The sequence below is a fragment of the Metopolophium dirhodum genome, chromosome 1 (assembly GCF_019925205.1).
Source record: "Metopolophium dirhodum isolate CAU chromosome 1, ASM1992520v1, whole genome shotgun sequence".
Lineage (NCBI taxonomy): Eukaryota > Metazoa > Arthropoda > Insecta > Hemiptera > Aphididae > Metopolophium > Metopolophium dirhodum.
Genome location: NC_083560.1, coordinates 83894954 through 83922366, shown reverse-complemented (window position 1 = coordinate 83922366; position 27413 = coordinate 83894954). Strand labels below are relative to the sequence as shown.

General features: G+C 30.8%; 4 protein-coding genes across 4 annotated transcripts; 3 read left to right on the top strand and 1 right to left on the bottom strand.

Moving 5' to 3' along the window:
- The first annotated feature begins 465 nt into the window (after positions 1-465).
- On the top strand, positions 466-1400 carry LOC132937462 (THAP domain-containing protein 1-like). The gene is made up of 2 exons (XM_061004292.1): positions 466-740; positions 895-1400. The coding sequence occupies exons 1-2, from the start codon at positions 670-672 to the stop codon at positions 1205-1207; spliced, it is 384 nt and encodes a 127-aa protein (XP_060860275.1). The 5' UTR covers positions 466-669; the 3' UTR covers positions 1208-1400.
- A 4335-nt stretch (positions 1401-5735) lies between these two features.
- Positions 5736-6480, bottom strand: LOC132942781 (putative nuclease HARBI1). The gene is made up of 3 exons (XM_061011422.1): positions 6254-6480; positions 5906-6173; positions 5736-5741 (listed from the first exon to the last, which is right to left on the bottom strand). The coding sequence occupies exons 1-3, from the start codon at positions 6478-6480 to the stop codon at positions 5736-5738; spliced, it is 501 nt and encodes a 166-aa protein (XP_060867405.1).
- A 6084-nt stretch (positions 6481-12564) lies between these two features.
- On the top strand, positions 12565-13339 carry LOC132942772 (uncharacterized). Its single transcript, XM_061011414.1, has 2 exons — positions 12565-12712; positions 13101-13339. The coding sequence occupies exons 1-2, from the start codon at positions 12565-12567 to the stop codon at positions 13337-13339; spliced, it is 387 nt and encodes a 128-aa protein (XP_060867397.1).
- Positions 13340-17259: 3920 nt separating this feature from the next.
- Positions 17260-19553, top strand: LOC132942761 (uncharacterized). Its single transcript, XM_061011402.1, has 4 exons — positions 17260-17391; positions 17452-17524; positions 17882-18077; positions 18737-19553. The coding sequence occupies exons 1-4, from the start codon at positions 17260-17262 to the stop codon at positions 19551-19553; spliced, it is 1218 nt and encodes a 405-aa protein (XP_060867385.1).
- The last annotated feature ends 7860 nt before the right edge of the window (positions 19554-27413 follow it).

Genomic DNA, 27413 nt, shown 5'->3' with positions numbered 1-27413 from the left:
TTTTTCCCATTCGTACCATTTCATAACGAGGTTGTCTTAACGAAGTTAGTTTACATTTATATGTTATATATATTACAAATATCAACATTAATGAGAATACTAATAATCCTATCGTTACATACAACAAATAGTTGCGTTTATCGTTTATTACAGTGCCGTAGCCAGGGAGGGAGCACTGGGGGCACGTGCCCCCCCCCCCCCCGAAATCTTTTTTTTTTTTTTGGTTGGCCATTGTACATCGCTCGTACAGAAATTTTTTAATTGATATAGTTCAAGATAATTCTAATTCTATGATAACAAATAACAATAAATTATTAATTTTGTAATTTGTATTGAAAATAGGGAACACAGACTTTAGATAAAAAAATACCAGTGCATTCTATTTTTGTTGTGAACAAGGTTATGGTTTGGTTATAAGTATCAGTATCATCAATTTGTGCTTAAAATGCGGGTCCACACCACAGACTTCTATACTATAGATAAGGTACTCGCGTTATCGGTTGAAGCATTATCAACGCATGGACGCCATTTTGTTGGTTGGCAAAACATTATGATAATTTTCGTATTATGCACAGTAAAGTGTATCTGATGGTTCATTATTTAAGTATTTTGTAAATGTAAATGCATTACATTTAAGCTGATTTTTATGTTACATTAATTATAGTAATTATGCCAGTATCTTGTGTGGCATATGGATGTACCAATAGGTATAAATCCGGTCAAAATATTCATTTTTTTCGGTAAGTTCAATTATATGTATTTAAAATTAAATAAACGATTTGGTACCTAAAATCATAATTTGTAATACATAAATGCAATAGTTTCTATGAATCATTTATATCTGTTATATTATACTAATTTTATAAAATTCTTCTGTATTTCATTATTTTACAGATTTCCTTTGAATAATGAAAATGTAAACCAAAAGTGGATTATTGCATTGAGACGAAAAAATTGTATACCATCCCAATGGAGTCGTATATGCAGTATTCATTTTATTGACAGTGATTATGAAATAAGACCTGGTACCACTAAACCATGTTTAAAAATTGATGCTGTACCATCAAATTTCCCATCTTTTCCTTCTTACCTTCAAAAACCTGCCAAATGTCCTCGAAAAGAACCTGCAAAAAGAAACTATACACCAATGGAAGTTCCAATAATTGATACCGGTTTGTATTTAAATTTGATCTATATCTTTAATTAATAACGACGTTTACTTACTAAATTAATTATTTTTAATCACCAGTAGTTACTTATTAAACACTTTTATTGCTTGTAAACTTGTATTATTTTATTATCTTATTTTATCGCTATATATTATAATTTAACACAATATCAAAATTGTATGAATCTTCTTGAAAATCATAAAATCGATTTTATTGATAAATCAAACCTACGTGAATAATACCTACTTTTTACTTTAAAACTTCTAAAATAAAATAAAACTAATGTTACTTTATTCAAGTACGATTAACAAGTTGAAAAAAGTTACCAACTTGTGTAGATTAGTAAAATTAAAACATTTTATTTATTATTTATTAGTATTTTGTGCTATAATAATACTATAGTGAATATGACTTTTTTGCCAACCAACAAAATGGCGGATGTGTGATAAGCGCTCAACAGCTGGGCTTCACCGCTCCCACTGTTAAATTCTCCGAGTACCTTATCTATAGTATAGAAGTCTGTGGTCCACACGACCACACCATAGAGTAATAGACTCTATGGTCCCCACTTACATCGTGTCGTGTGTACAATGTACATATAAATATATGTTATCACCAGAATTGATAATAATTTTGGTTTCATTGTTAACGTATTTTGGTTTAATCCATAGAAAACGCACGAAACGATATCTCACAATCATAAAAACTAAACACAACACGACACGATGAATCGGTATAAACGTTAGAGCTCGGCACGGTCCGGTCTTTTCGGTCTTTGTGCATTGTAATTTAAAGTGGTTCGGTCCGGCTCAATCCCTTCGTCTAAAAAAAAAAAAATTGTCTGGTTCGGTCCGTCTTCAATTCAAATTCGGTCTCGTTCGGTCCGGTCCCGTGATTTTAATTTTATATAATTTCTAAATTTATATGACGTGGTAAAATAAATAACTTCAGAATATCATATTATTTTAATTTTAATTATAACGGTTTGGGACACAAAAATAGCTCGTCACGTATTTATAATTTAGTCTTGTTGTTGTCATAATATTTACCTATTATATTCGTAGATCCACAAATAAATTAGGTTAGGTTAGTTATCATTTTACTTCTCAAACTCTCAATTTCACAACATTTTCGTTTTTATTAAAAAAAGAATTAAAATATTCATTGTTATTTGTTTGTAATACTTATTATTTATATTTTAATTTATTTATTATTTATTGAAGAGTATTGAAATAAAGTTAATAAACGTTACTCGTTAGTATTATAAAATCATAATGAAAAGGACCTCGAATAATTTGTATAACTATTTTACAAAAAAAAAAAGTATTGTGCATAATATCGAAGCTTCTGAGGAAATGGTATGAAATTTCAATATACTAAATAATGAAATGCAACAACATAGCTACATTAGAATTTAGATTTTAATTTCCCAAAAATGTACTTATTTTATAGCAAACAGAATATGGTGCAAATAATGATAAAGGTGCAAATGACGATGTAGGTGCAAATAATGATGTAGGTAATGATGTACTTGAAAATAATGAGTCAGTTCATGATTTGGTCAGTTCAGATGATCTCATCACAAATGATCAACAGCAGGTGAGAATAATGTTTAGATTCATAAGTGAGTATTCATTATTTCATTATAATGTGTTACTTTTATAAGAGAGCATATTATTGATGTAGTAGGAACACAAAACACAATCTAACATTTTAACATTGTTGAATATTGTTTTTGCAGCAATATTTAATCTACTACCTACTAAGTATAGTACTATGTTACTTACATGTTACCTATGTCCTATACCTATTTTAAATTAAAGAGACTTTTATTTAATTTATTTGTTGGTGATTTGTTATGCCATTATGGTGTCAGGCGTTAGCCGTGTCAAGTGTTATTTTATTTTACAATTTGTGCTGTGATGTTTCTTATAAATTACATTTACCCCTCAATAGTCGCATACTAATTTATGATATGTATTTTGTGTATGAATCATATAATATATATATGTAGATTTGTAATCTGTTTATATTAACATTAACAAATATTATATTTATATTCATAAATATATTCTGATATATTCCACATTTATTATTTTCATATATAAATGGGGAATATATGATTGTGTATTTGTGTGTATATTAATGTTTTTATAATTTTGTTAATGTATATATTCAGTTATTGTTACCTGATCCTGATGTGTCTTTGGAGAAGCAAATTTTCAAAAATGATATTGGTAAGTACATCCAGAAGAATTGTTTAAAAAAAATTGAGGATTTTGAATGTCAAGACATTATAAGAAATACATGGGCACCTGATGGCAATTATACTTTTCCAATAAAAATGTTTGGAAAAAAAGGAAGAAAATTTAATTTATCTTGGTTACAACGTTGGAATTGGTTGGCCTATTCGGATCTTGAAAAAGGAGCATTCTGTAAGTATTGTGTGTTATTCTACAAAAGAGAAGGAGCTGGTAAAGGTTAGGTTATACTTTAAAACTCTATTATTATATATGGAGTTAAAGTATAAATAACTTATTACGTCGCGCGCATTGAAATTAAATTCTATAAATTTAAAAAACAGACGTACCTCACATCTGAAAGGCGGCCGAGCATTGGCTTATAAAAAGTTGTACAAGACAACTAACAAGTAAGTTCCAATTTAATTTTCCAATATTTTTAATTTTCACATTTAAAATAGGTATCTAAGTATTTTCGATAGTTATTATATATTTATGTAATTTATATAATTTATATAGGTAATTAAAATATTTTCGTAGTGTACCTATTTATCGATTTGATTTAGGTTAGTGGGTTACACATTCTACAAATATATTTAATAAAAAAAAAATCGGAAATTAATAATGGTATACGGAAAATAAAAATGTACCTATAGAGTATAGTTCGTTAAAAATCGTATTGGATGAAATCTCATCTGAATACAAATTTAAAACATTCTGCCAATTTTATAATAATATATTCTTATAGATATGTTTTCTTTTTTTACTAAACAAGTATAGAACTCATAGAAAATGTTCTTTTTGTATCTAACATTTTAAAATTGAATACAAGATTTTCAAGTTTTCTCCCTATGTACATTGTACATGAATAGGCATTTTATAAAGCTTATAAATAATACCTTTAATAAAAATTTACAGAAAATCATTATTGACTAGTAAAAGCTTTCAGCAGTTAGAAAAGACCGTTGAGTCTCAATCTAATAATTCAAACATTCGTACTACTGTGACATATGAGACTATAGAGGATACTTTCTCAGGGTATGTTATTAGATTTATATGAATAGATGACTCTATACCAGCGGTTCCCAACAAATATTTTATATATTTAGGCCCGGTTTTTCAATCACCCAACTATTCGTTAAATAACTATTCGTTGAATAAACCTATTCAGCAAATAAACTTCCAAATAAAACAAAAAATTATGACAACTGTTTTTCAATTTAAATTTATTATCCAAATAGTTATTCGGAGAATAAAACTAATCAGTAGATGATAATGATAATATGTATTAGGAGTTGTGCATTGTGGAACAAGTTAAAGAGTTCTGATCCATTGTAATTGGTTGAAATATCTCATCAGTGATAATATTATCATTTATCAAAGAAAAATCTGTATATTTTTATTATAAACAATAAACTGTTATATTGCTATTCTAAATTTCTGTATTATTCTGTTATTCATCAATCATCATTATGTCGTCAAATAAAAGGAATAGGGCAACTAACTTTACCTTTGAGGAAAAAGAACTGTTATTAAAATATGCAATTGAAAATAAATCTGTACTGGAAAATAAAGTGTCCGATTCTGTGTCCTGGAAGGACAAAAACCAGTGCTGGTTAAAAATTAGTGAAGCATACAATTCAACCACATCAGGCTGTGTAAGTTCTAAATAAAAATTTAATAATCTTCAATAAATATGAATTAGATATACATTTTTTTTATAAATAACAGCCCAGAGATGCTACAAGCTTGAGATTAAAATATGAAGGATTGAAAAGATTATTGAGAGGAAGTAAAAGTAATTTATTTAAGACTGGAGGTAGCCCTCATGAAAATGATTATACTTGCTCAAGTGAATTAGAAAAACAATTATACAACATAATACAATTGTCGGTTGAAGGGTTGCCTTCAAAATTCGATAGTGATGCTGGTCAGTCACTTTTTATTGCCAAAATATTTTTATAATATGTATTATATAATTTAATAATTATTAAATTGACTTTTAAGTAGTTAACATAAGTAATATTGATGAAGAACATGAAGTTGAAAATGAAATAATAGATGAATCTGCCGTTGATATGTTTGCTCAATATGATTTTGTTTTTGATAACAATAATGAAGATCTTTCAACTATTATAGTTGGCCAATCAGATAAAGGTATTTTCATTTCTTATAAAGTTAACTATATTAAATGTTAATTATTAAAATCTCATCTGATTTGAGGTATGGAAAAAGAACCAACTGTTGAAAAGAATTGGGCACCAATTGATTCTACAAAAGTATTAAAATCAACTGGAAAGCATCAAAAACTTAATACAAGTAAATACTAAAGCTTTAAAATGAAAAAAAAAATTAGTTTTTAATATACCATTATTAACCTATATTGTTGTAATGAATAATATAAACTTTCAGCTGGTAATTTAAAAAGAAAAAACCATTCACAAGCTTCAGTGAGTAATATACTAATATTTTATTACCTGGATTTTGTATTTTTACATGAGTGCAATCAATAGCACCAATACCTCTAGGAAATTTAGCGATATCATAAAAACGGTTCTGTAATGTATTTATTTCTAATTCTGTGTCTGGCATTTTTATGAACCGTGGCAGCAGTCTTGCTAATGCAACACTGACATGACGAACAATTAATGATGATGTAGTTTTGCTTACTCCCAAAAAATCTCCAGCAGTTATTAGAAAATTTCCAGTAGCATAAAATCGTAGAGTTAAAAGCAGTTTGTTTATGGATGTTACGGCATGATTTCTAAAATAATTTTAACATTTACAAATTACAGAATACTACATTTGATATACCAATTATTTTATTATTGTATAGATAATAACCTATATGATTGTGAAGATATTTGCTCATTTATATATCCTAAAACTTCAATAACTACTTCTTTGGAGATTCTAAATCTAACTTTAAAGTCTTGATCATCCCAAAACTCCATATGGTTAATTCGTACACGAATTGTGTACGTATGTCTTTGATAATTTAAAAACTCAACAATTTCAACATCGTCATCTTCGATAATGTCTAATACCGGCAATACCAATAATTCCATCATTGTAATTAGGTATCAAGAATTTTAACGAACATGGGACAAAAGAAAAGACACAACGAATTTAAATAATATTATTGAATACTCAAATATAATATAAAAGAATATTTCTTGATATTAGATATCAATTTTTGGTAGTTATTAGTCAAATAAGTTCTTATTCGGTAGAAAAAGTACCAAATAAATTATTTGTGATTTATTCTCCAAATAAGACTTATTTAAATATTGAAAAACCGGAAAAATACATATTTTTGTTATTCGGCAAATAACTTGAGTTATTCGACAAATAAATCAGATTGAAAAACCGGGCCTTAAAATAATATTATTAAATATTTTTTGTTATATTTCTGATCATAATAATATTTAATCAGTCTTAACTATAGTTATCTTATATAGTAGTATTTTTTGATAATAATCATGTCAATTCTTGTTAATGAGTAAAAAAAAAAAGGTCTTTCTAGTTCGCGTAAAATTGAGGTGGTCCGCGACTTATAAAATATTGTCAAAGTGGTCCGTGGTGATAAAAAGGTTGGGAACCGCTGCTCTATACTATCATTTAAAAATTATTAAAAAACATAGGCACAAATTTTTTTATAAACGTTTAAAGTCCAAATATTGACAAAATTTGTCAAAATCATGAATATTTGCTAATTATTTTGTACTTAAAATGTATTAACAAAAATTGAAAATTTAAATTCATAATTATGAAAAAAATTGAGGGTTATTCAAGAATCTAAATTTTACGAGCTTTTAAAGTTTTAATTTTTACGAAATCAAAAATTCCTTTGCTAAAAAGGTTTTTTAGCAAAGGAATTTTGATTTTTTTATTATTAAAAAAGTACCTAACCATGCCATATGCAACCGCCAACCCGTTCTAATTGAAAAATAAATTACTTGTAATAAAATTAAATATATAAAAATATTTAAAAGTAATATATCCTAGACTGGCAAATCATCTCCGTTCAGAACATAGAGTAATATAGAGAGGGCCTTACATATCTCAGCTGCACAAGAAAGTGAAGCGCAAAAGGTATATGATTGCCAGTTTAAGTGGATAGTACACAAAAATTATTGTACAATATATGGTAAAACGATTCACCTGTAATGCCGTTATCATTGATACATTTGTTATCTCGTGTGTTGTTTTGTATCTTTTTTCTATGGTTAAGATTTAGACGCTTTTACTGTTTTTATTTATTTTTGCTGGTAATTAAAAATGCCTAGTTGTCTAGTTTGTGGAAGAACGAACAATGCCAAAGCTAAATCGGCTAATATAACTTTTCATAGGTATGTTATCTTGTGAAATGAAATCTTTATTATGATAAAGTATCAAAGACAAGTTTAGTTTGTTCAGCACATTTTGACGATTCATTTTTTGTAATGGGAAAGGGTAGAACATGTTACTTGAACATGCTATTCCAACTAAAATTATCAACAGAATAAAATGTGTAAGTGTGCATTTTGAGTAGTTTAAAACAAAACAAAGTAACTCCATAACGGATAGGTATCTAATCTACATTTATTATTTTAGGCTAAACAACAATACTCAGAAACTGTAACCAACTTGCCTGTAATTAAAACTTTTTATACTAGTTCTGCTAGCGATTCAGTTGACAATATTGCTTCTTTAAATGTTACCAGAACTTTAGTAAAGGTGAGTCATAATTAATAATAATTTACAATACACAATAGAATATAATAAATATAACTGTTATTATATTTTCAGCATTAAATGCTGTACCACTGTCAAAATAACAGAATCAATCGCCTGTCTTGTAAAGTATTTGAGTAAAAGTATTCTATGACCGCTTAGTGTGTGTGTTGTACATTAGGTACATTGTTGTCCAAGCTATAGTATTTGATGGTACTTACAGTTAAAACATACACCAAGTACCAAAAGTGCTGAATTCTTATTCTAATTAATTTAAGTAAAACTAGAGTGCTGAAATAAAAAATTAATTCAGTTTACTAATGATTAAGTTTAGCTATAAGGTTAAGGTAAAAATGTAAAACATAAAAAAAAAGTATTTGAAAGTATATTTAAATACTTTTGAATATTAGTATTTGTAACTGTACTTGAATACTTTTTAAAAGTATCTTTTACAAGACTGTCAATCGTACACCAAAAGAGCAAAACTATTATAAGCTATTATTATTGTATAGTCTCTCCGCCCATTTATTTAATAACTTATAACTTGTGTATTGTGTATATAGTTTAATAAACTAAATATTTTTAAATGACAATAATTTAATATATAGTTTATTATTTACTATTACTGTTATTGTATTTTCAGGATTAAATGCTGTCAAAATACACTTAAAAATTCAAAAATATGTAAAAAAAAATGCAATGAAGTTACGAAATGTGATTTCATTTTATCGTACACTTTGTGACAACATAATTTTTTTTCACTAGATAGGCAACACTGGCAAACATACACCTTTTCCGCTTCACTTTTTTTTTCGAACGGCATCTCTATATTACTCTATGGTTCAGATTCGTTTTTCGTATAATATGATACCTATCATTGCATTCAAATTTAACACATACATTATAGTGACCTACTCTAGACCGATGTCCACCCCACCCCTCACCCCCTAATGTACAGCAGAGCGAGTTTCTTGAATTTCATAATTTTAATTGGTATATATAATATATTTCATTGTATAGATCTATAAGTTATGTAAATAACATTTCAACTGTAATTGAAAATGGTCCATTTGAATGTGAAACACAGATACCGTTAGTCATGAGTAGTACACCATTAAATAACATTTACATAATTTCAGTGACCAGGAAATATCTAAAATAAATAGCCATGATCTTAAAATTGACGAAGAGGATTCATGTAATAATTTATCAAATGGAGGACGGCGAATTGTTGATATGAAACATGTATTCACACAAATCAAAAATCCTAATAATCATATTCGTGGTTTTGATTGTACATTTATGGATGTTGAATTTGTAAATGAAATCTGTATGGGATTTGAGACACGTTGGTATTTTAAATGTAAAATGTGCAATAAGGAAACTGTATTAACTTCAGAAAGTCGAGATCTTAGTTATATTCCAATAAACAAGGCTGCTGTAAATGGAACTATCGCAATCGGTATAGGATATACACAATTAGCAGAATTATCAGCGAGTTTAGATATCCCATGTATGTCTCCTACAACATTCATGAATTATAATAATGTGTTAAGTAAACACGTAAAAGATTCTGCGTGGGACGCTATGAAGGTGGCTGGTATTGAGGAAAAACGCTTAGCAATTGAAGCTGGTGACGTAGTTGAAGATGGTACTCCTATGTGTCCTGTGATAGCTGATGGCCAATGGAGTAAACGCAGTTACAAAACCAAATATGATGCGTTATCAGGAGCGGTATAAATATTTACCATTTCATTCCGTTGTCAAATTATGAATAATTTAATGTTGAATAAAATGTCTTATAAAATAATGTTATAGGCTACAATTATTGGTTACCGAAGTAAAAAAATTTTGTTCTGTGGAATTCGAAATCGGTATTGCGTTGTGTGTAAAAGGGCAAAAACGATAGGAAAAGAACCAAATACCCATGAATGTTTTTTAAATTGGTCTAAAGGTGCCACAAGCATTGAGGCTGATGCTATTTCTGAAGGCTTTTTATGCAGTATAGAAATGCATGGACTGAAGTACAATAAATTGATTGGTAAATATTACCATCGATTATAAATAGTACTATTTATATTTAATGATATTACGTAATATACATGCCTACATGTACTCCCACCATTCCTCTTTTAACTCTGATTTTGTCCTTAAAATAGATTTTTATTTCTGATATCCCTTCGTATTCTAGTATATTGTTATTGAAACTATCTGATACTCCTTGAACTGTGGTCCATAACGACCATAACCAACACAACCTATAATATATATATATATATACTATTTATCATTTCAATATGCTATGACGTTCACATCCCACGTCGACTTTTATTATCCGTATTTTTCTATATAATTCGATTATTACTATATTTAATTATTTATACATTATATCTATATATTGTTTCCTATTATTATTCTACCATTTTATTATTTATTTATTATTATACTATATAATTAATTATTCGTGGTATATTCAATCATTTTGTTCGTTCTTTTTATCATCGTTTTCGTAATATTTTTTCACGTCATTTTTATGTACCTTTACTTTTTTTCGATTTCGCGATATAACTACGTCCTCTGAATCTAATACCTCCAAAGTTTCGTATGGTCCCCTCCAAAATGGACTTAACTTATTCCTTTGAGTATGATCTTTGAGTAGTATTAAATTTCCTATCTCTAACATTTCCGTTTTTACTTTTTTATCGTAATATTTTTTACTTTTTTCTTTACTTTTAATTAATCTCTCCCTGGCTATGTGATGTGCTTCCTTCAATTTTTGCTTTAAATCATAAACGTAATCGTCATAATTATACCTAGGTTCTGGATTTGATTTCAACCTAACCGGAATATTAATCTCCCTACTATACAACAACGCGTAAGGTTGGTATTTCGTGGATGTATGCTCCGTTGAATTATATACGAACATTGCGTAAGGTAACAGCTCATCCCAATTGTCTAAACTTTTGCTCACATAGTGTCTTAAGTATTCTGCTAGCGATTGATGACTACAGCTCAAAGGCGCCGTTGGAAATCGGGTGATAACCGGAAGTCTTAATCTTATTAATCTTTAACAACTTGCATATCTTCGTAGAAGAACTACGAGAAAGAGTACTAAGAAATACGGTACCTTGGTCCGTTAAAACTGTTTCTGGAATACCATGTATACAAACAAAATTTGTCACAAATGCTTTAGTTACTACGTTCGCTATATGACACTGTAAAGGTGTACCTAAACTGAACTTTGTCAAATCACATTGCATTGTAAGTATATAGTTGTTGCCTAACCCCGTTGTAATTAATGGTCCTACAATGTCTAAAAATATTTGTTCAAATGGTTTTGTACTCGTTGTGGTAATAACTATCGGATATTGAATATGTTTATTAGTATTTTTATTTGTTTGACAAGCTGTACAGTTTTTTTATATACTCCTTCACTTCGTGTTTCAAATTGATTTTTTATCTTTTTCATTGTTCTATTAACGCCACAATTCCACGATAATTAATTTTTCTTCCTCACTGAATTCGAACTTGGTGCAAATTATTATTTCTATATTTGTATTACGAAAAATGTATCTTATCATTGATCTAATTTTAGCCCAATCTAGTCCGTCTTGTCGTCCTAATTGATTCATTGCTAATTTAGTTAACGAATGTTTTTCACAAAAATGTTTAAGATTCAATAATGCTATGTGCACGCTTTCATACGTAGTTAATTGTTTCTGTTTTGTTTTCGTTATTAAAAATATTATATATCTATCCCCATTTTTAAATTTTACTACGTCACCCAAATCTTTATTAGATTTCAACTTTTTGTCACGCCCGAATCGTGTTTTTAATTCATAATTAATACCTGATCTGAAATTATAATATTTTTCTATTTCCGATACTATATTATATTCTGACGGAGAGTCTATTAACTCGCCGTGCACTTCCTTAACATTTTTATTACTAATTATTGTTGTTTCCAATTTGTTCAGAAAGTTCGTATAACTTTCATCTTTAATTTCGCTAATATTTTACATTCGCGATAGTGCATCAACATTAGTGTTTAGTTTTCCCATTTTATATAATATAATTTCATAATTATATTATTCAAGTTGATAAACCATCTTGTTAATTTAGATAAAGGATCTTTCAAATTAAATAACCAAGAAAATGGTCTATGGTCTGTTAGTATTGTAAACTTTCTACCATACAAGTACGGTCGGAATATTTTTACGCCGAATATAATCGCTAAACATTCTAATTCTGTTGCTGAATAATTACATTTTGCTTTATTTAACCCTTTGTAGACCAACCATAAAATAAATATGAATTTTCAAATTTTTTTTACCAAATATTTTTTTTATACTTACTTAAAAAAGAAAAAAAGTTTTTTTTTTTCAAAACCCAAATTTCACTTACGATGGTGGTACTACAGAGTAGTAGTAGTAGTACAGATGGCTACAGTGCTGAAACAGTGCAAAATTAACATCTGGGATGAATGCCCTATGGCACACAAACATTCGCTTGAGGCGTTGGACAGGACATTGAAAGGCATGAGAAACAATGACAAACTGTTTGGTGGCACTCTGTTACTCCTTTCAGGTAATTTCAGACAAACACTTTCAGTCATTCCACGTTCAACGTACACTGATGAGATCAACGCTTGCTTGAAATCATCGCGACTGTGGCAACAGTTGTTGCCAGGGGACTTGGTGTTATACAAATCTATCGATACAGTTTGCGATACCAATGAAAATGTAAATTAGAGCAGAGTTTTTGAACTCATTGGATTTGCCAGGCATGCCACCACCATTTACAACTGAAGGTTGGATCTCCTATTATTTTGCTACGTAATTTGAACCCACCAAGGCTGTGTAATGGCACGCGATTAGTTATTAAAAAATTGATGAAAAGCGTTATCGAAGCCAGAATTTTGGCAAGTTTCGCGGAGAAGATGTATTACTACCACGAATCCCTATTATCACTACAGATGTACCAATTGAATTCAAACGGGTTCAATTTCCAATCAGATTGGCATTCGCAATGACAATCAATAAGTCTCAAGGCCAAACGATGACTGTTTGTAGCTTAGATCTGGGCACACCGTGTTTGTCACATGGACAATTATACGTGGCATATTCCCGCGTGGGTAAACCATCCAGTTTTTTTGTGTTGGCTAAAGATAGACTTACTAAAAATATCGTACACTCCATTGCACTAAGAGACTGATAATATTTTTAAAATTTTTTATAGTTTATGATAGAGATGTAATTTTAAATTTATTAGTTAAGATAAAAAAAATATAATGAATTCAAAAAAATTAATATTTGGTGTTTTGTTAGTTTTATGGGCCATCATCTTTCACAGTGCTCCATTCATCTCTCAGTCATACACCAGTATACAACATTCCCACACACTTACAATAATTTAATTATTTTTTATTTGAATACCTACCAAAATATTCATAAGATATAATTTATATGGCAAAACAACGTTTGCCGGGTCAGCTAGTAATAAATAAAATTAAAAAATACATTAAGTTGTTCAAAAAATTCCCCACAATTTTTTTTATTTAGTATTTAAGTAATTAATTATTATAATCGGTATAATTTGTAAATTTTGAAAAAAGAAAAATTCTCGCATATTTTCATGATTTTTACTGTATATTATATGGCATATTTCAATACTTTTAGTGCATAAAAATCCGCGCTCTACTTATTATACTACTATATGTTTAATTTGATCAGTGATTCCATAGTTAAAACTCCATTTAAAGGTCCATTCCTACTGCTCCGGGTCGGGTCTGTGTCACTTTTTGACACGACCTGGTCGGCCCGGTCAGGTATTCACACTATTCAGTGGGGCACTCAGCGGGGCGCCCGTGTTAATAGGATATTTTATCATCAGTTGAAGTAGGGCATCGAAATTAGTAACCACGTGCTAGTTGCTTACTTTAAGTAAGTAATAAGTTAACGTGGTGATACCCACCAAACTAAGACCCTTTATACTTAAACTGTTACACGAAAGCCATCTAGGAATAAATCAAACAAAATTAAGTGCAAGACAAATTATATACTGGCCTGGAATGTATAATGAAATTGAACAATTTATTAATAAATGCAACACCTGTAATAAATTTCAAAATTCAAATAAAAAAAGCCCTTCAATACCTCATGGAGTTCCAAACTACCCCTATGAAAAGGTAGGAGCAGATATTCTATCCTTTGCGGGTACAGACTATTTAGTTATAGTTGACTATTTCTCAAAATGGTTTGATTTAGTAAAATTAAGATATAAAACTACTAATGAAATAATAAAAAAAAAGCAAACAAATATTTAGTACAAGAAAACCTTTATAGCTGACAACATGCCATTTAATTCAAGTGAATTCATAACTTTTTCTTAATCATGGAATTTCTCAATTGTTACATCGAGCCTTCAATACCCTCAGAGCAATGGCCTAGCTGTAAGGGCAGTTCAAACTAGTAAAAAATTACTGAAAAAAGCCCTAGAAGAAGGATGTGATGTAGAGGCAATGCTTCTAGAGTATAGATGCACACATATGTGCAAGCATCTCCATCAGTATTATTATTAGTACTATTATTCAGTAGGATTTTAAGAACCAAACTACCAATAGCTAAAAAAATATTAGATCCTAAACTTCAACATAAAGTACAAACGAAACTAAAAGTATACCAGCAAACATATAAATCCACCTATGACAAAACAACTAATAAAAAAGAATCACAATTTAAACCTAATACAGATATTTTAATTCAAAAACATAAAATGTGGCTACCAGGGAAGGTCATAGCTAAAGCGAATACTCCTAGATCGTATTATGTTAAAAACAATATGGGTAAAATTATCAGAAGAAACAGCATCCACTTAAAAAATAATAAAAATATTGTTACAGGAAGTAGTGGTGAAAAAAACATAAGTGAGGAAACAAAAGAGAAAAATAAGTCTAACAAAGGAGTACTGGTTAAAGAGGTATCAACCAGGCCTATAAGATTAAAAAACTACCCAACACATTTAAAGATTTTGTAATGTAAACTAGTATTTGGCCAGTGAAGCCCGTACATATTTTGTATTATTATTAAATTGTTACAATTTGTATGTAAAATATTCAACACTATTTAACATTGTATTCATTTTTATTTATAAGAAAAAGAGAGTTGTTGTAGATGTGTCAACACTGATATTGTTACTACTTATTATTATTATGTTATAAAAAGTATGGTTTTGTAGTAGACATCATCATTCAATAAAGCAGATCTGATATACATAAAACAGTGTTTGCCAAAGATGGCTAATTTGGATCTTAAGCTTTAGCTGGCTTAGTATTGACTCCATATCAAAACTGGAAGAATGCTTTAGAAGTATTTATTTTTGCACATATTAAGCAGTAGTCACCAATAACAGATTTATTTAATAGTTTAATTTATATTATCTAATATATTATATTATTATTATTATTATTTAGTAAATTAAACCATATTTTCAGAATTTTCAAAATCATTTTAAACGTGACTATCATAAAACTTCTTTATTAAAAACTTTTTCAAGCAACAGGCCAGACATCATTGAGGTTTTAGACAATGAATGGTACCTATATTTATTACTTTATGTAAAATTATAATGTATCCATCATGCAACATGATTCATGTGAACATGTGGTTAATATATATTTTTTACATTAATTATGAAACAAAAAAAGAGAAATCGATCAAATCTACTCCCAATCATTGAATGTGTATTATTGTGTGGAAGACAAGAACTTGCCTTTTATGGTCATAGAGACTGGACCAATCTGTTTTAAAAGTAAGTATTATATCATTGATTTCATTATTATTGTAATTAAAATGCATGTAATAATATTATATTAATATATTGTTGTTGGAGATGAATCTGAAGGTGTTCAATATCAACATGTAAATGAAGGTAATTTCAGAGCCGTTCTCAGATACAAGGCTAAAGATATGGTTGGCTTTAAAGAATTCCTAGAATCTGATTCCAAATACAAATATACAAGTTCTAAAATTCAGAATGAAATCATTTCCACAGGTGGCGATTTAATACTTGAACAAATTGTGAAATAAATTAATGCTGCAGAATGTTTTTCAATTTTAGTTGATGATATTACTTTAGAGAAATAGTTAACTTTGTGTGTCCAGTATGTTATCAACACTGGTAAAGAAGTTTGCTTACGTGAAACTTTTTTAAAATTTGTTGAAATTCATAACCTAACTGCTAAAGATATAGCATCTTCTATTATAAATGGTAATAGTTAAGTATTTTATAAATATCAAAATTATATTATTTTATTAATATAATAATATTATTCATGGTTTTTAATTTGATTGTGATAAATGTTTATTAAAGCCGCGGTCACACGATGATAGTAAAACGCGATAGTTGATTTCGCGATAGCGTACTGTCACCGTACAAACTCCGCGATCGTTACTATCACCATATTATAACTATCATGCATACATGATAGTTCTATCACGATGATAGCAACTATCGCGTTTTTCCTTAACGTTTGAATTCTTGTGGGGTGGATTGTAATAATATCTATGGTCAAGGATATGATGGGGCATCTAATGTCAGGACACATTAAAGGAACACAAACTATAGTACGGGAAAACTTTCCTAAAGCTTTAAATGTGCATTGTGCGGCGCATTCTTTGAATATGGCTGTATCAACTGCTTGTGACATACAGGTTATAAGAAATTGTTTAGGTACAGTCGAAAAAATTTACTGTTTTTTTTTTTAAACACCAAAACAAAATAATGTATTGCTGAATGAAATTTATGAAAGTGACTTGGATCTTAAATCGAAATCTGTCATGCGTCTGTGTGCTACAAGATGGGTTGAACGATACATAGCCATAAATTAATTACTGAATTATTTTCTTGTGTTATTGGTGCGCTTGAAAAAATATCCGAATGGAGAGATTCAACTGCTATTGATGCCAACATATTATTAAAACAGTCGATTCAGAATTTTTAGTGTCTCTTCAAGTTGTAAAGGTAATTAGTATTAATAATATTATGATAGAGAAATGTTTTTTATAAATTAAATTGAAATTAATTCTTTATATTGAATTTGTTGTTTGTACATTGTTTGCATATGGTTTGCCGCTATGTACAATTTTACAAAAATAGATATTGACTTAAAAGAAGCAATTGATTTACCTAAAATTAGTGTTGATCCAATTGAATGTTTACGTGAAAATATTTATGAAAACTTCAAACAAATGTTCAAAGAAGCTGAGGTAAAAATATGGAAAAAATTAACATAAATTAGGCTCTAATTTAAAACATTTATTTTTAAGAAAATGGCTGAAATAGTAGGTATCACTATTTCAATTAAGCGTTTGAGTCAGCGAAGCAAACATACAGCTAAAGGTACGGTTTCCTATCTGCGGCTGGCCGCAACGACTGGCCGCAACGTCTAGTCGCAACTACTGAACGCTGCGTGCCGACTGGTTTCCTATATGCGACTTTACTTTGCGGCTGGTGTATAATAGTTCATTTTATTCCAATATTTAGTAGTGTGCAGACGTGTTTAGTTTATAACTTTTTATTTTAATAACTATTGTTGTACCTTACGAATTGTACGAACTGTGATGGAGGACATTATTATTAATAATAATACAATAATTAGTCTTCTATTAGAGGAGGAAGAAGAAGAAGATGAAATTTATAATAATCGATTAGGAATTAATAAAAGAAAATCAATCGTCAGTTTTTTTACAACTCGAGAAGAAGAAGGTTTTTTTGAAATTTTAATAAATGGACATTTACATAACAGTAAACCGAAATTCCGTGAATTTTTCCGTATAAATTATGACCAGTTTATGTTCATTCTATCATTGGTAAGGGATGATATAACATTACCTCCATCTAGACGAGTTAAAAAACCAATTCAACCTGACGAAAAATTAGCAGTTACTTTATGGTAAATATATTTAAGTAAGCTACTATATAGTTTTATTAATTAATTTTAACCGATTACATTGCACTTGAAAATTAAAATATTAAAATATCTCATTTTGTCCAAATTTTAATTTAAAATATCTATTAAAAAAACAGTGTTTTATAGTTTTTATATATTTCGGTTACAGTTTGCACTACTTATGACCTAGAAACAAAATTTTATTAATATTAGATGTTCAATCCTTAGTTATAAAAATAGAACATTTTATTAACTTCAAACTCAAAAAAAATTGCAATCTGATTTTGACCAATTTGGTTAAAATTTTAACTTCAGACGCTGAATTTTCACCAACAACTTTTTATGAACAATGTTTTACATTTACATTTATTAAATACCTGCAGAACATATAATTTTTACAAGTAATTTTTAAATATTGTATTCCATTAATTATCATAATTAATTAAAGCAAGTAGTTAAATTACATTTATTAAAATATTTAAATTATGAAATACTTTAATAATAATAATAATCGGTAGTTATCGTAATCATATCAAATTCGTACACTAAAATACTTCACAACCGTGATTAGAATTTATTTACCTATATTTCAAAATAACAAACAATATTTAAAGTATTACTTACCTTCATGAAACAATTAAAATATTTTGTTTAATCCATAGGTATCTTGCAACAGGGGAATCGTTTAGGTCACTGTCGTTTGCATTTAGGATTTCACATAGTTATATCAGTCTAATTGTCAAAAAAACACTGTCAGCTTTAAAAAAACATTTAACACCTATATTTCTTCCTGATATATCAACCGTAGATTTTAATGTCAAAGCTTCAGAATTTTGGACAAAATGGAATTTTCCAAACTGTATTTTGGCAATTGACGGAAAACATATTAGAATAAGAAGTCCTAACAACACTGGATCACTTTTTTTTAATTATAAAGATTATTTTTCAATTGTACTGCTCGCTATGGTTGACGCCAACTACAAATTTATTGCTGTAGACATTGGTTCGTTTGGTAGAGAAGGTGACAGCGGAATATTTTTAAAGTCGAACATGGGTAAAAAAATATTAGGTGGGTCATTTGGTTTTCCAGAAGCAAAAAAATTACCAGGGTCATCAACAATTTTACCTCATGTTATTGTGGGGGATGAAGCCTTTAGGCTTCACACTCATATAATGAAACCATATACAAGACAAGCCTCAAAAGATGATAAGACAAAGTCTATATTTAATTATAGATTAAGTTGTGCCAGACGAGTGACGGAAAATGCGTTTGGTTTATTGAGCCAGGTTTTTCGCGTCTTTTATCAGCCTATAAACATTGAACCATCGACATGTGATGACCTAATCACAGTAGCTTGCTGTTTGCATAACATGCTAAGAGATGCATATTTAGAAGAAAATGGACGAGCATTTAGAGAATTTGATTCAAGAGAACCGGTACCAATTAACAATATAATTCCAATTACAAGAGAACGCTGAAGGATTTGACGTCAGAGAAGCATATAAGGACTTTTTTAATAACGAAGGCGCTGTTTCATGGCAGAATAACCTATAAGTTATTTATATTAAGATATTATTATTTAACTTTTACATTTAAATATCAAATAATAAAACGAAAAAACTTTATACGTATTAAAATTAAAAACAATATTCCTTATGACATTATTTAATATTATGTATACTTTTATTTCATTAAAATATTAAAAACAACCTGTTAATTAATAATTATTATAATATACATACATATATTTAGATATAGTTATAGTTGATTATTGTACCTATATGGATCAAATCCTTGAGAAGAGCCGATGATGAACTGAGGCTTGGCGATGGTGTGCTCGAAAGTGACAAAATATTGTTAAAATCTGAAGACCTAGAGGGTGTTTGAAACATCATTTGAGTGGGTGTTTGGAACATCGGTTGAGTGGGTTGTGCTCCAGTGTTATCTAGGTATTTATCTTCGAGCTGTGCAACCAAAGATAATATACTAATTTTAGCTTCACTTTTGCTTCTGGGAGGTAGCTTCTTCACTGAAATTGCAAAGCTCTTAAAAAATAAATCTATCTCGTCAGTAGATGATTCTCTACCCAAAATTGCTTCATTTTTGGCTTGTATGCTATTTATTATTGCTGTTCTGTCGTTCATTCTTTTAACATACGCTAATTGTGCATGCTTGTCTCTCGATCTTTTCCCGTGTATGACCTCTTCAGCTATTTCTTCAGTTGATTCATTCAATGGATCTCCGGAATTATCTTGGCTACTTTCAACTATTGTTGAGTCTTGATCATTGCAAACATTCGATACCGTACTAAAATATTAAAATGTACCTATAATCATTTTCTTTGGAACATAAATACTTTTCATGAAAAGATAGATTTCATGAAGTGGCTATGAGAAAAAACAGTCGTATCATCAGGGCTAGGATTTGTATGTATGCAATAAAAAAATTAACATAACATTATAACTCTAGTAAAATTTAAAGTTATGAATAAAAGTACGAAATTGATATATTTACTTACATTCTTTCATACTCAACATTATCTAAAAATGACAAATGACCAGCTAAAGGCCATTTTTTTTTGGACAATATGGCCGGAGATCCAGTACCAAGTTTTTTTTTGTGCCGCATGTAGGTATCACGTATATTCCGCCATCGATATTTACAATCCTCAGCTATAATACGAATTAAAATGTTTATTCACTGAATATATTTTGAGCTTTTATCTTAACTATTAGAATGCAACGTTCGAACGTTCTAAAAATTGTTAATCTATATATACTTACATGATTTTCCAACAACAGCCGAAATATTGTTCCAACATTTACTTAAATAACCATAGTCTTTGTGTTTTTCGAGAGAACTGTCATAAATAGCGCGTTCTTTCTCTACTTCAACAACTAAAATTTCGTCCTCGTTGGGCAAAAATTTTGACGTTATACTTTTTGGCATAATTATTTTATATTGCGTTAAATAACTAATAATAATAAATAATAAATAACTAATAAATTAAATAAAAATAAACAGTTGACAACACGCATGCGACTGATCGATAATACTGCTATCGGATCACTACAGTCGCAAGCCGCAACGACTATTTTTGACACGCTCGCGTCGATCGCACATTGGAAACCACGTTCGCAGTTTAAATATAGATCAGTCATTACGACTAGTCGTTGCGGCCAGTCGTATGCGGCCAGCCGCAGATAGGAAACCGTACCTTAACCCTGATATGGAGAATCGTATTATCGTGTAACTATAGCTATTCCATACATAGACTCATTCATTCAAAAATTAGAAGCAAGATTTGTATGTGTTACGGATCTCCCTGGAGGTCCGTGCACAAATAAAAACAACGAACACTTTGGAACTAATTACTACTCTCTATATTTAACTTGAAAAGAAAAACTTACAATGCACTTAATGAATTATTTAATGTTTTATAAAAAATGGTCTGACAAATATAATGTTCTGGTGCGAATCACAATGTTCCGTCTACTGCTCTGAAATGCCACTGGCACGGCTTGCTATATGAGCCGTGCCTGTAGCCAGCGCTTGCCTGGAATTGCTGTCGCAGCAATTCCAGACAGTCGCCGTCGTACAATATTATATTATACACTATTATATATATATACTAACTAATATAGCCAGGGGTTCTTAACACCCCCCAACTTAAATGGAACTTAGGGACCTAATGGTTCCCTAATGTTCCGTACAATATGTTTTCACAACTAAATTTATGATTATAATGTTTACTTATCGATTATTTAGTGATAAAATATCCGGTAAATCCGGAGAGTACATTCTAATTATGCTATTTCTAAACTTAATAGCTAATCCACTAACTACGGATATTACAGTTAACATTAAGATATACACAAGTACCATATGAAATTCCATTTGAAATATTATTAGAGAATCTGTTGTTACCTTTGGTAACTTACTTATTTCTATTAGCCTTTTGGATAAAGAATTAAAATCGTGTACGATACTTATGTCTTTTAGGTTCTGGGGAATTATATTTTTAAGACTCTCTGATAATACTGATTCATGTTTTTTGCTTTCTGGAATTAAATCAGTAGAGATACCTCTATTAGATCTACTTGTCGGAAATATAATGGAATTTTCTGTATGGATTTCACAATCTTGGGAGGTGGTCAACCTTCCTACGCCTGAGATCTGAAATGTTACTATTTGTGGAGGTTCCGCACATTTGATGGTCACTAAAGTTGGTTGTGTGTAAAATAACCATGCATTGGAATCCAATAACTTATCCCAAATGGATGTTGTTAATGTTACCAGTTTTATTTTGCAAGTTTCTGGGATTGGTTGATATGTTAGAAGTACTACTTCGCAAACGTTCGATCTCGAGCGGCGGTGAAATGTTTGACCACCTTTACATAATTTGTAAGTTCCTAAATTTACACATGATTCCCACTGTTTCCCTGTCATAGTGAAAAATTCCTCATTATCATTGTTAATTACCAAATATTCGACTTCGGGTTCAATTAAAATTAATGTATTGGTAGAATATATCATAAGTAATGAAACAACTCGATACACATTTAATACTTTACTTGAAATCAAGGGTATTTCAATAGAAAATATTAAGTACTCGTTTTGCACGAAATCGTTATTTCAGAGATTTTGAAAAGGTTTGACATGGACTCGGGTTTTACTTCTATAGGGAGGTCGTTTCCCATGGGTAAGTTGATTTTAATTTCTTTTAACTCCCGTAATAATTTTCTGGGGGTGATTACGCTGGTGTGGATCTGACCATCCAGTGCTGCATTTATAATGGCAACAAGGTTTTGTGTTTCGTAAGCATACTGATTGAGAGTTACCTCGAATAAAAAGGCTTGCTCTAACAGTTTATTTTTAAATTCTAATTTGTTGATTTTAACGATACTTTCTTTGGTCAGTCTTTGTAAATACTGCAAGTTATTTTCGAGTTTCTGATGATGTTCTGTGACTTCCTGTGAAGTATGATTTGCATCCAATATTTCTGCTTGTACAACTCTTGTTTTTTCTTTGACTAAATTAATATTCTGAATTTTGTTTTTGGTTAATTCTACGATCTGTTTAAATATGAATTCGGTGTCGATTTTCGAGTATGCACCATACAAAACGTTGATCAGGCGCTTGAAGGTACCTCCCAATCCTCGGCGATTTCGAATTTCATTATTTGAGTTATGCTCTATCGATAACATCGCGTTACGACGATTTAACTGAATTACATATAAATATGGACGGGTTGTAGTAGAAAATTGGTTTACGAATTGATTACAAATATTTTCTATTTCTGCATTACCAAAGTTTGCTATCATTTGCTTACAAATTGTCTCCATTTCGCTATACTGGGTCATCAACTTTTCATATTTTGTGGTCAAGATTCCAATATCCACATACGTTACCGAGTTCCATTTAGTGTGAGAAGTTTTGATCACTCCGTGAGATTCATAATAGAATCCTTTGTGATCCGGGAAGGTAGTAATATTATAATTCTCTTGAGCTTCTGCTGTACTATCCCATATCCACATTATCAGGATTACCATTTTCGGGAATGACGGATTTTTCTTGGAAATTCCAAAGAATGCCATGATGAGTTTCCTGGAACAAATTAATTTTTCTTGTTTCATTTTTCGTGAAATAACTTTAGTAAATTTTGGTGTATGGTCTGATTCTTCTTGTTACTTTTTTTTATGGTTACATTTTTATTTGTCGGATTTACATCTAAAATTTCATACGGACCCAACCACTTCGGGGCCAGTTTGTTTTTCGCGGCTTTTTCTTGTAGTAAAACCTTCTGACCAACTTCAAAAATTTGATGTTTTGCTGTTTTGTCATACTGTTCCTTTGACTTACTCTTTGCTTCCAGCAAATTGCTTCTTGCAAAAGCCTGAGCTTCTTGCATTTGTCTTTTGACTTCGAATTGGTAGTCATTATAATTGTACCGAGGTTCTGGTTCGTTAGTGAAAGATGTGGGGATTTTTACAGAATTTCCATAAACCAAATGGTATGGCTGGAATTTCGTAGCTGAATGAACAGTGGAGTTATGGCAAAACATCGCATAGGGAATTTTGGTATCCCAGTTTAGTTGATCTTTTCCGATAAAATTTCGTAAATATTCTGCTAAAGAACGATGACTTCTTTCGAGACTGCCATTGCTTTGAGGGTGATAAGGCGTGGTCGACGTCTGTCGAATTTTAAGGAGTTTACACACCTCTTTAAAAACGTTGCTTAAAAATTCCGTACCACAGTCTGTCACCAGACTTTGTGGTATTCCGTGTAAGCACACGAATTTGGTCACAAAATGTTGTGCTACTGTATTCGCTTCATGGTTCTCCATGGGGGAAGCCCATGCGAATTTAGTGAGGTCATCTTGTAAAGTTAAGATGAAAGAATTTCCACTATGTGAACGAGGTAGTGGTCCTACGACATCTAGGAATATCTTTTCGAAGGCTCTGGTAGCTGTGCTGGTAATCACCATAGGCTCTTTTGATGTTCTTGTCGCTGTTTTATTCTTTTGACAATCTGGACATTTTTTTATGAATTGTTTGATTTGTTTTCTCATGCCCTTCCAGTTATGTTCTTCATACATCTTATTGAACGTTCTAGTTAATCCATGATGTCCTCCTAGCCGGTTTTTATGCAATTCTTTTATTTTCTGTATTTTCTGATCTTCTGTTAATTCATCTCTGGTGTAGATACAGACTTTGATGTTCGAATTTCCAAAGGTGTTTCGAAACATGTTTCGGATGATTTCCCATTGTAGTCCATCTGCTTCACTTCCAATCCTTGGACAAGCTAGACTGGTTATTTTTAATTGCAAACACAATTCTTTAAGTTTCTGTAAACAACTATAGATTGCTTGATACGTCGACTTTTGCCAGTGATGCTCTTTTGTCAATAAATAAAATATTGTTCGTTGTTCTGACTGAATAACGGCTACATCAGTAACTGATTTTTGTTCTTTTCGCAATTGGTCCACCTGCCCGAATTTCCGTCTCATTTGAAGGGCGATACCTCGAGACATATTAAAATCAGCGGAAACGCAATGTGCTATTGATGTAGTAGGTTCTGAGTCGAAAATATTACCTGGTAACTCAATTACATTGATAGTAGGTTTAGCTTCGGTATTTAAAAAAAATTGGTATTCATCAGAAGGCTCTGTATTGCACAGAGGTTCTGAAGTGTTCGAGACTTCCGGTAAATCTACAATGTTTATTCTGTCGGAACCATTTGTAGACGTTACCCTATCTTCTAGTCTTGAAGGTTCTGACTTGATTTTGGATCTAGTCGTGACAGTTCTGATTCGACTTAATGCATCAGCGTTGGTGTTAGCAACACCTGGCTTATAGTGGATTTCATACTCATATTCTTCTAGTTTCAACCTCCATCGGATTAATCGGGACCCCGGGTCCTTTACGTTGAAAAGCCAGCTTAACGCTCGATGATCTGTAATAATTTTGAATTTCTGACCATATAGATACGGTCGGTATTGTTTGACTCCCCATACTATTGCACAAAGTTCCTTCTCCGTTGTATTATAATTTTGCTCTGCTTTGTTTAGAGTGCGCGATGCATATGCAATTGGTAGATCTTTCCCAATTGGTCCTTGAGATAATATGCAGCCAATTGCAAAATTGCTGGCGTCACATGTGAGATTGAATGGTTGTTCAAAATCAGGGTATTGTAGGAGAGGTTCTTTGGTGAGAATAGCTTTTAATTTGTCAAACGATTCTTGGCAAAGATCCGACCAATAAAATGGAACATCCTTCTTTAATAACGACGTGAGCGGTTTTGCAATTTGTCCATAATTCGGAACGAAACGTCGGTAATAGCCTGACAGACCCAAGAATGATTTGATTTCCTTAGCACTTGTTGGCGTTGGAAATTTTACTACGCAATCAATCTTTTGTGGGTTAGGCCTTACTCCTTTGTCGGTTATAACATGTCCTAAATAGTTCACTTCTTTTCGCATGAATGAACATTTTGACGGTTGGAGTTTGAGGTTTGCTTCTCGTAATCTGGCGAATACTTCTTTTAATTTCCTTGAATGATCTTCAAGGTCTAGGGCATAAATAATGATGTCGTCCAAATACACAAATGCTTTGATCCCATTCAATCCCGTTAATACGGAATTCATTAGACGTTGGAAAGTGGCTGGAGCTCCCTTCAACCCGAATGGAACTCTTAAAAATTCGAAATGACCTTTGTCCGTAGAAAAGGCGGTTTTATTGCAATGATCTGGGTGCATTTTGACTTGATGGTACCCTTGGGCCAAATCCAACGTAGTGTAGTACTTGGATTTTCCCAATTGGTCCAGAATTTCTGTAATTTTCGGTAGAGGATACGCGTCTCCTGTTGATATCTGGTTTAAGTTTCTGAAGTCCACGCACACGCGATACTTCACGACTCCGTTTTCATCAGGCTTCTTGGGAACTACGAGTAATGGCGCATTCCAAGGGCTTTTGCTCGGGGCAATAATGTTGTCCTCCTCAAGTTTCTGAATTTGTCTGTCAATTTCTTGTCTATGCTTAAAAGGCAACCGATATGGACGTACATTAATCGGTTGTGCAGCCTCACTTGTTTTGATCTCATGATAAATCTGGTCAGTGCAAGATAGTTTATCTCCGTCTAGATGGAAGATATTTGAGTATTCCTCACATATTGGCATAAGAGATTCTCTTTCTTCTTGGTTTAGATGATCCAAATTTAATTTTTCCCTTAGGGTTCCTAAACGGCCTTGTCCGCTGATCTTTTCTGGTATGTTCTGAGTTGCATAAACATTAACTTCATCAAACTTATAGATAGTAATTGATTTCGTTTGTGCTTGGGTAAGTTCCACTGAAGATTCCGTGGGATTAATCACCGCTATGAGTATCTGATTCTGGTGCACTTGGTTAATCGTATTACTACATAGGATATTCTCTGAAACCTTTTGAGCTGGGATTAAAAGTGTTTCACCCTCTTGATATTCTGTGATAGGTATTGCGATTAAAGTTTCTGTTCGAGCTTGGATTTTCATGTTATCGGTATCTGGTACTATTAATTCGTTAGTTTGATAATTAATAATCGTATGGTTCCCTATTATAAAGGGTTTTCCTAAAATTCCATCTTGTGTAATGGGAAAGTTGGAATGTACTAATTGAAATTCTACTTGCATCATACGCTCGCCAATTTGAATACTTATAGTTGTCCGTCCTAATGTTGGGACTAACTGTTCGTTGATGCCCTTTAAATAGTAAATTGTATCTTCGTATACCATTACCTGATCCAAAAGTGAACAAATTTTAATTAGATTGAGATCACTTCCTGAATCCAGTAAAAATTTATCA

Coding starts and splice junctions, on each gene's coding strand:
- LOC132937462 (XM_061004292.1), top strand. CDS start 670: ATGCCAGTATCTTGTGTGGCATATGGATGTACCAATAGGTATAAATCC. Junction 741..894: donor CAAAATATTCATTTTTTTCG/GTAAGTTCAATT, acceptor ATTATTTTACAG/ATTTCCTTTGAATAATGAAA.
- LOC132942781 (XM_061011422.1), bottom strand. CDS start 6,480: ATGATGGAATTATTGGTATTGCCGGTATTAGACATTATCGAAGATGAC. Junction 6,174..6,253: donor ATATCTTCACAATCATATAG/GTTATTATCTAT, acceptor AAATTATTTTAG/AAATCATGCCGTAACATCCA.
- LOC132942772 (XM_061011414.1), top strand. CDS start 12,565: ATGGCTACAGTGCTGAAACAGTGCAAAATTAACATCTGGGATGAATGC. Junction 12,713..13,100: donor CACTCTGTTACTCCTTTCAG/GTAATTTCAGAC, acceptor TTATCACTACAG/ATGTACCAATTGAATTCAAA.
- LOC132942761 (XM_061011402.1), top strand. CDS start 17,260: ATGTACAATTTTACAAAAATAGATATTGACTTAAAAGAAGCAATTGAT. Junction 17,525..17,881: donor AAGCAAACATACAGCTAAAG/GTACGGTTTCCT, acceptor TTACAACTCGAG/AAGAAGAAGGTTTTTTTGAA. Junction 18,078..18,736: donor AAATTAGCAGTTACTTTATG/GTAAATATATTT, acceptor TTTAATCCATAG/GTATCTTGCAACAGGGGAAT.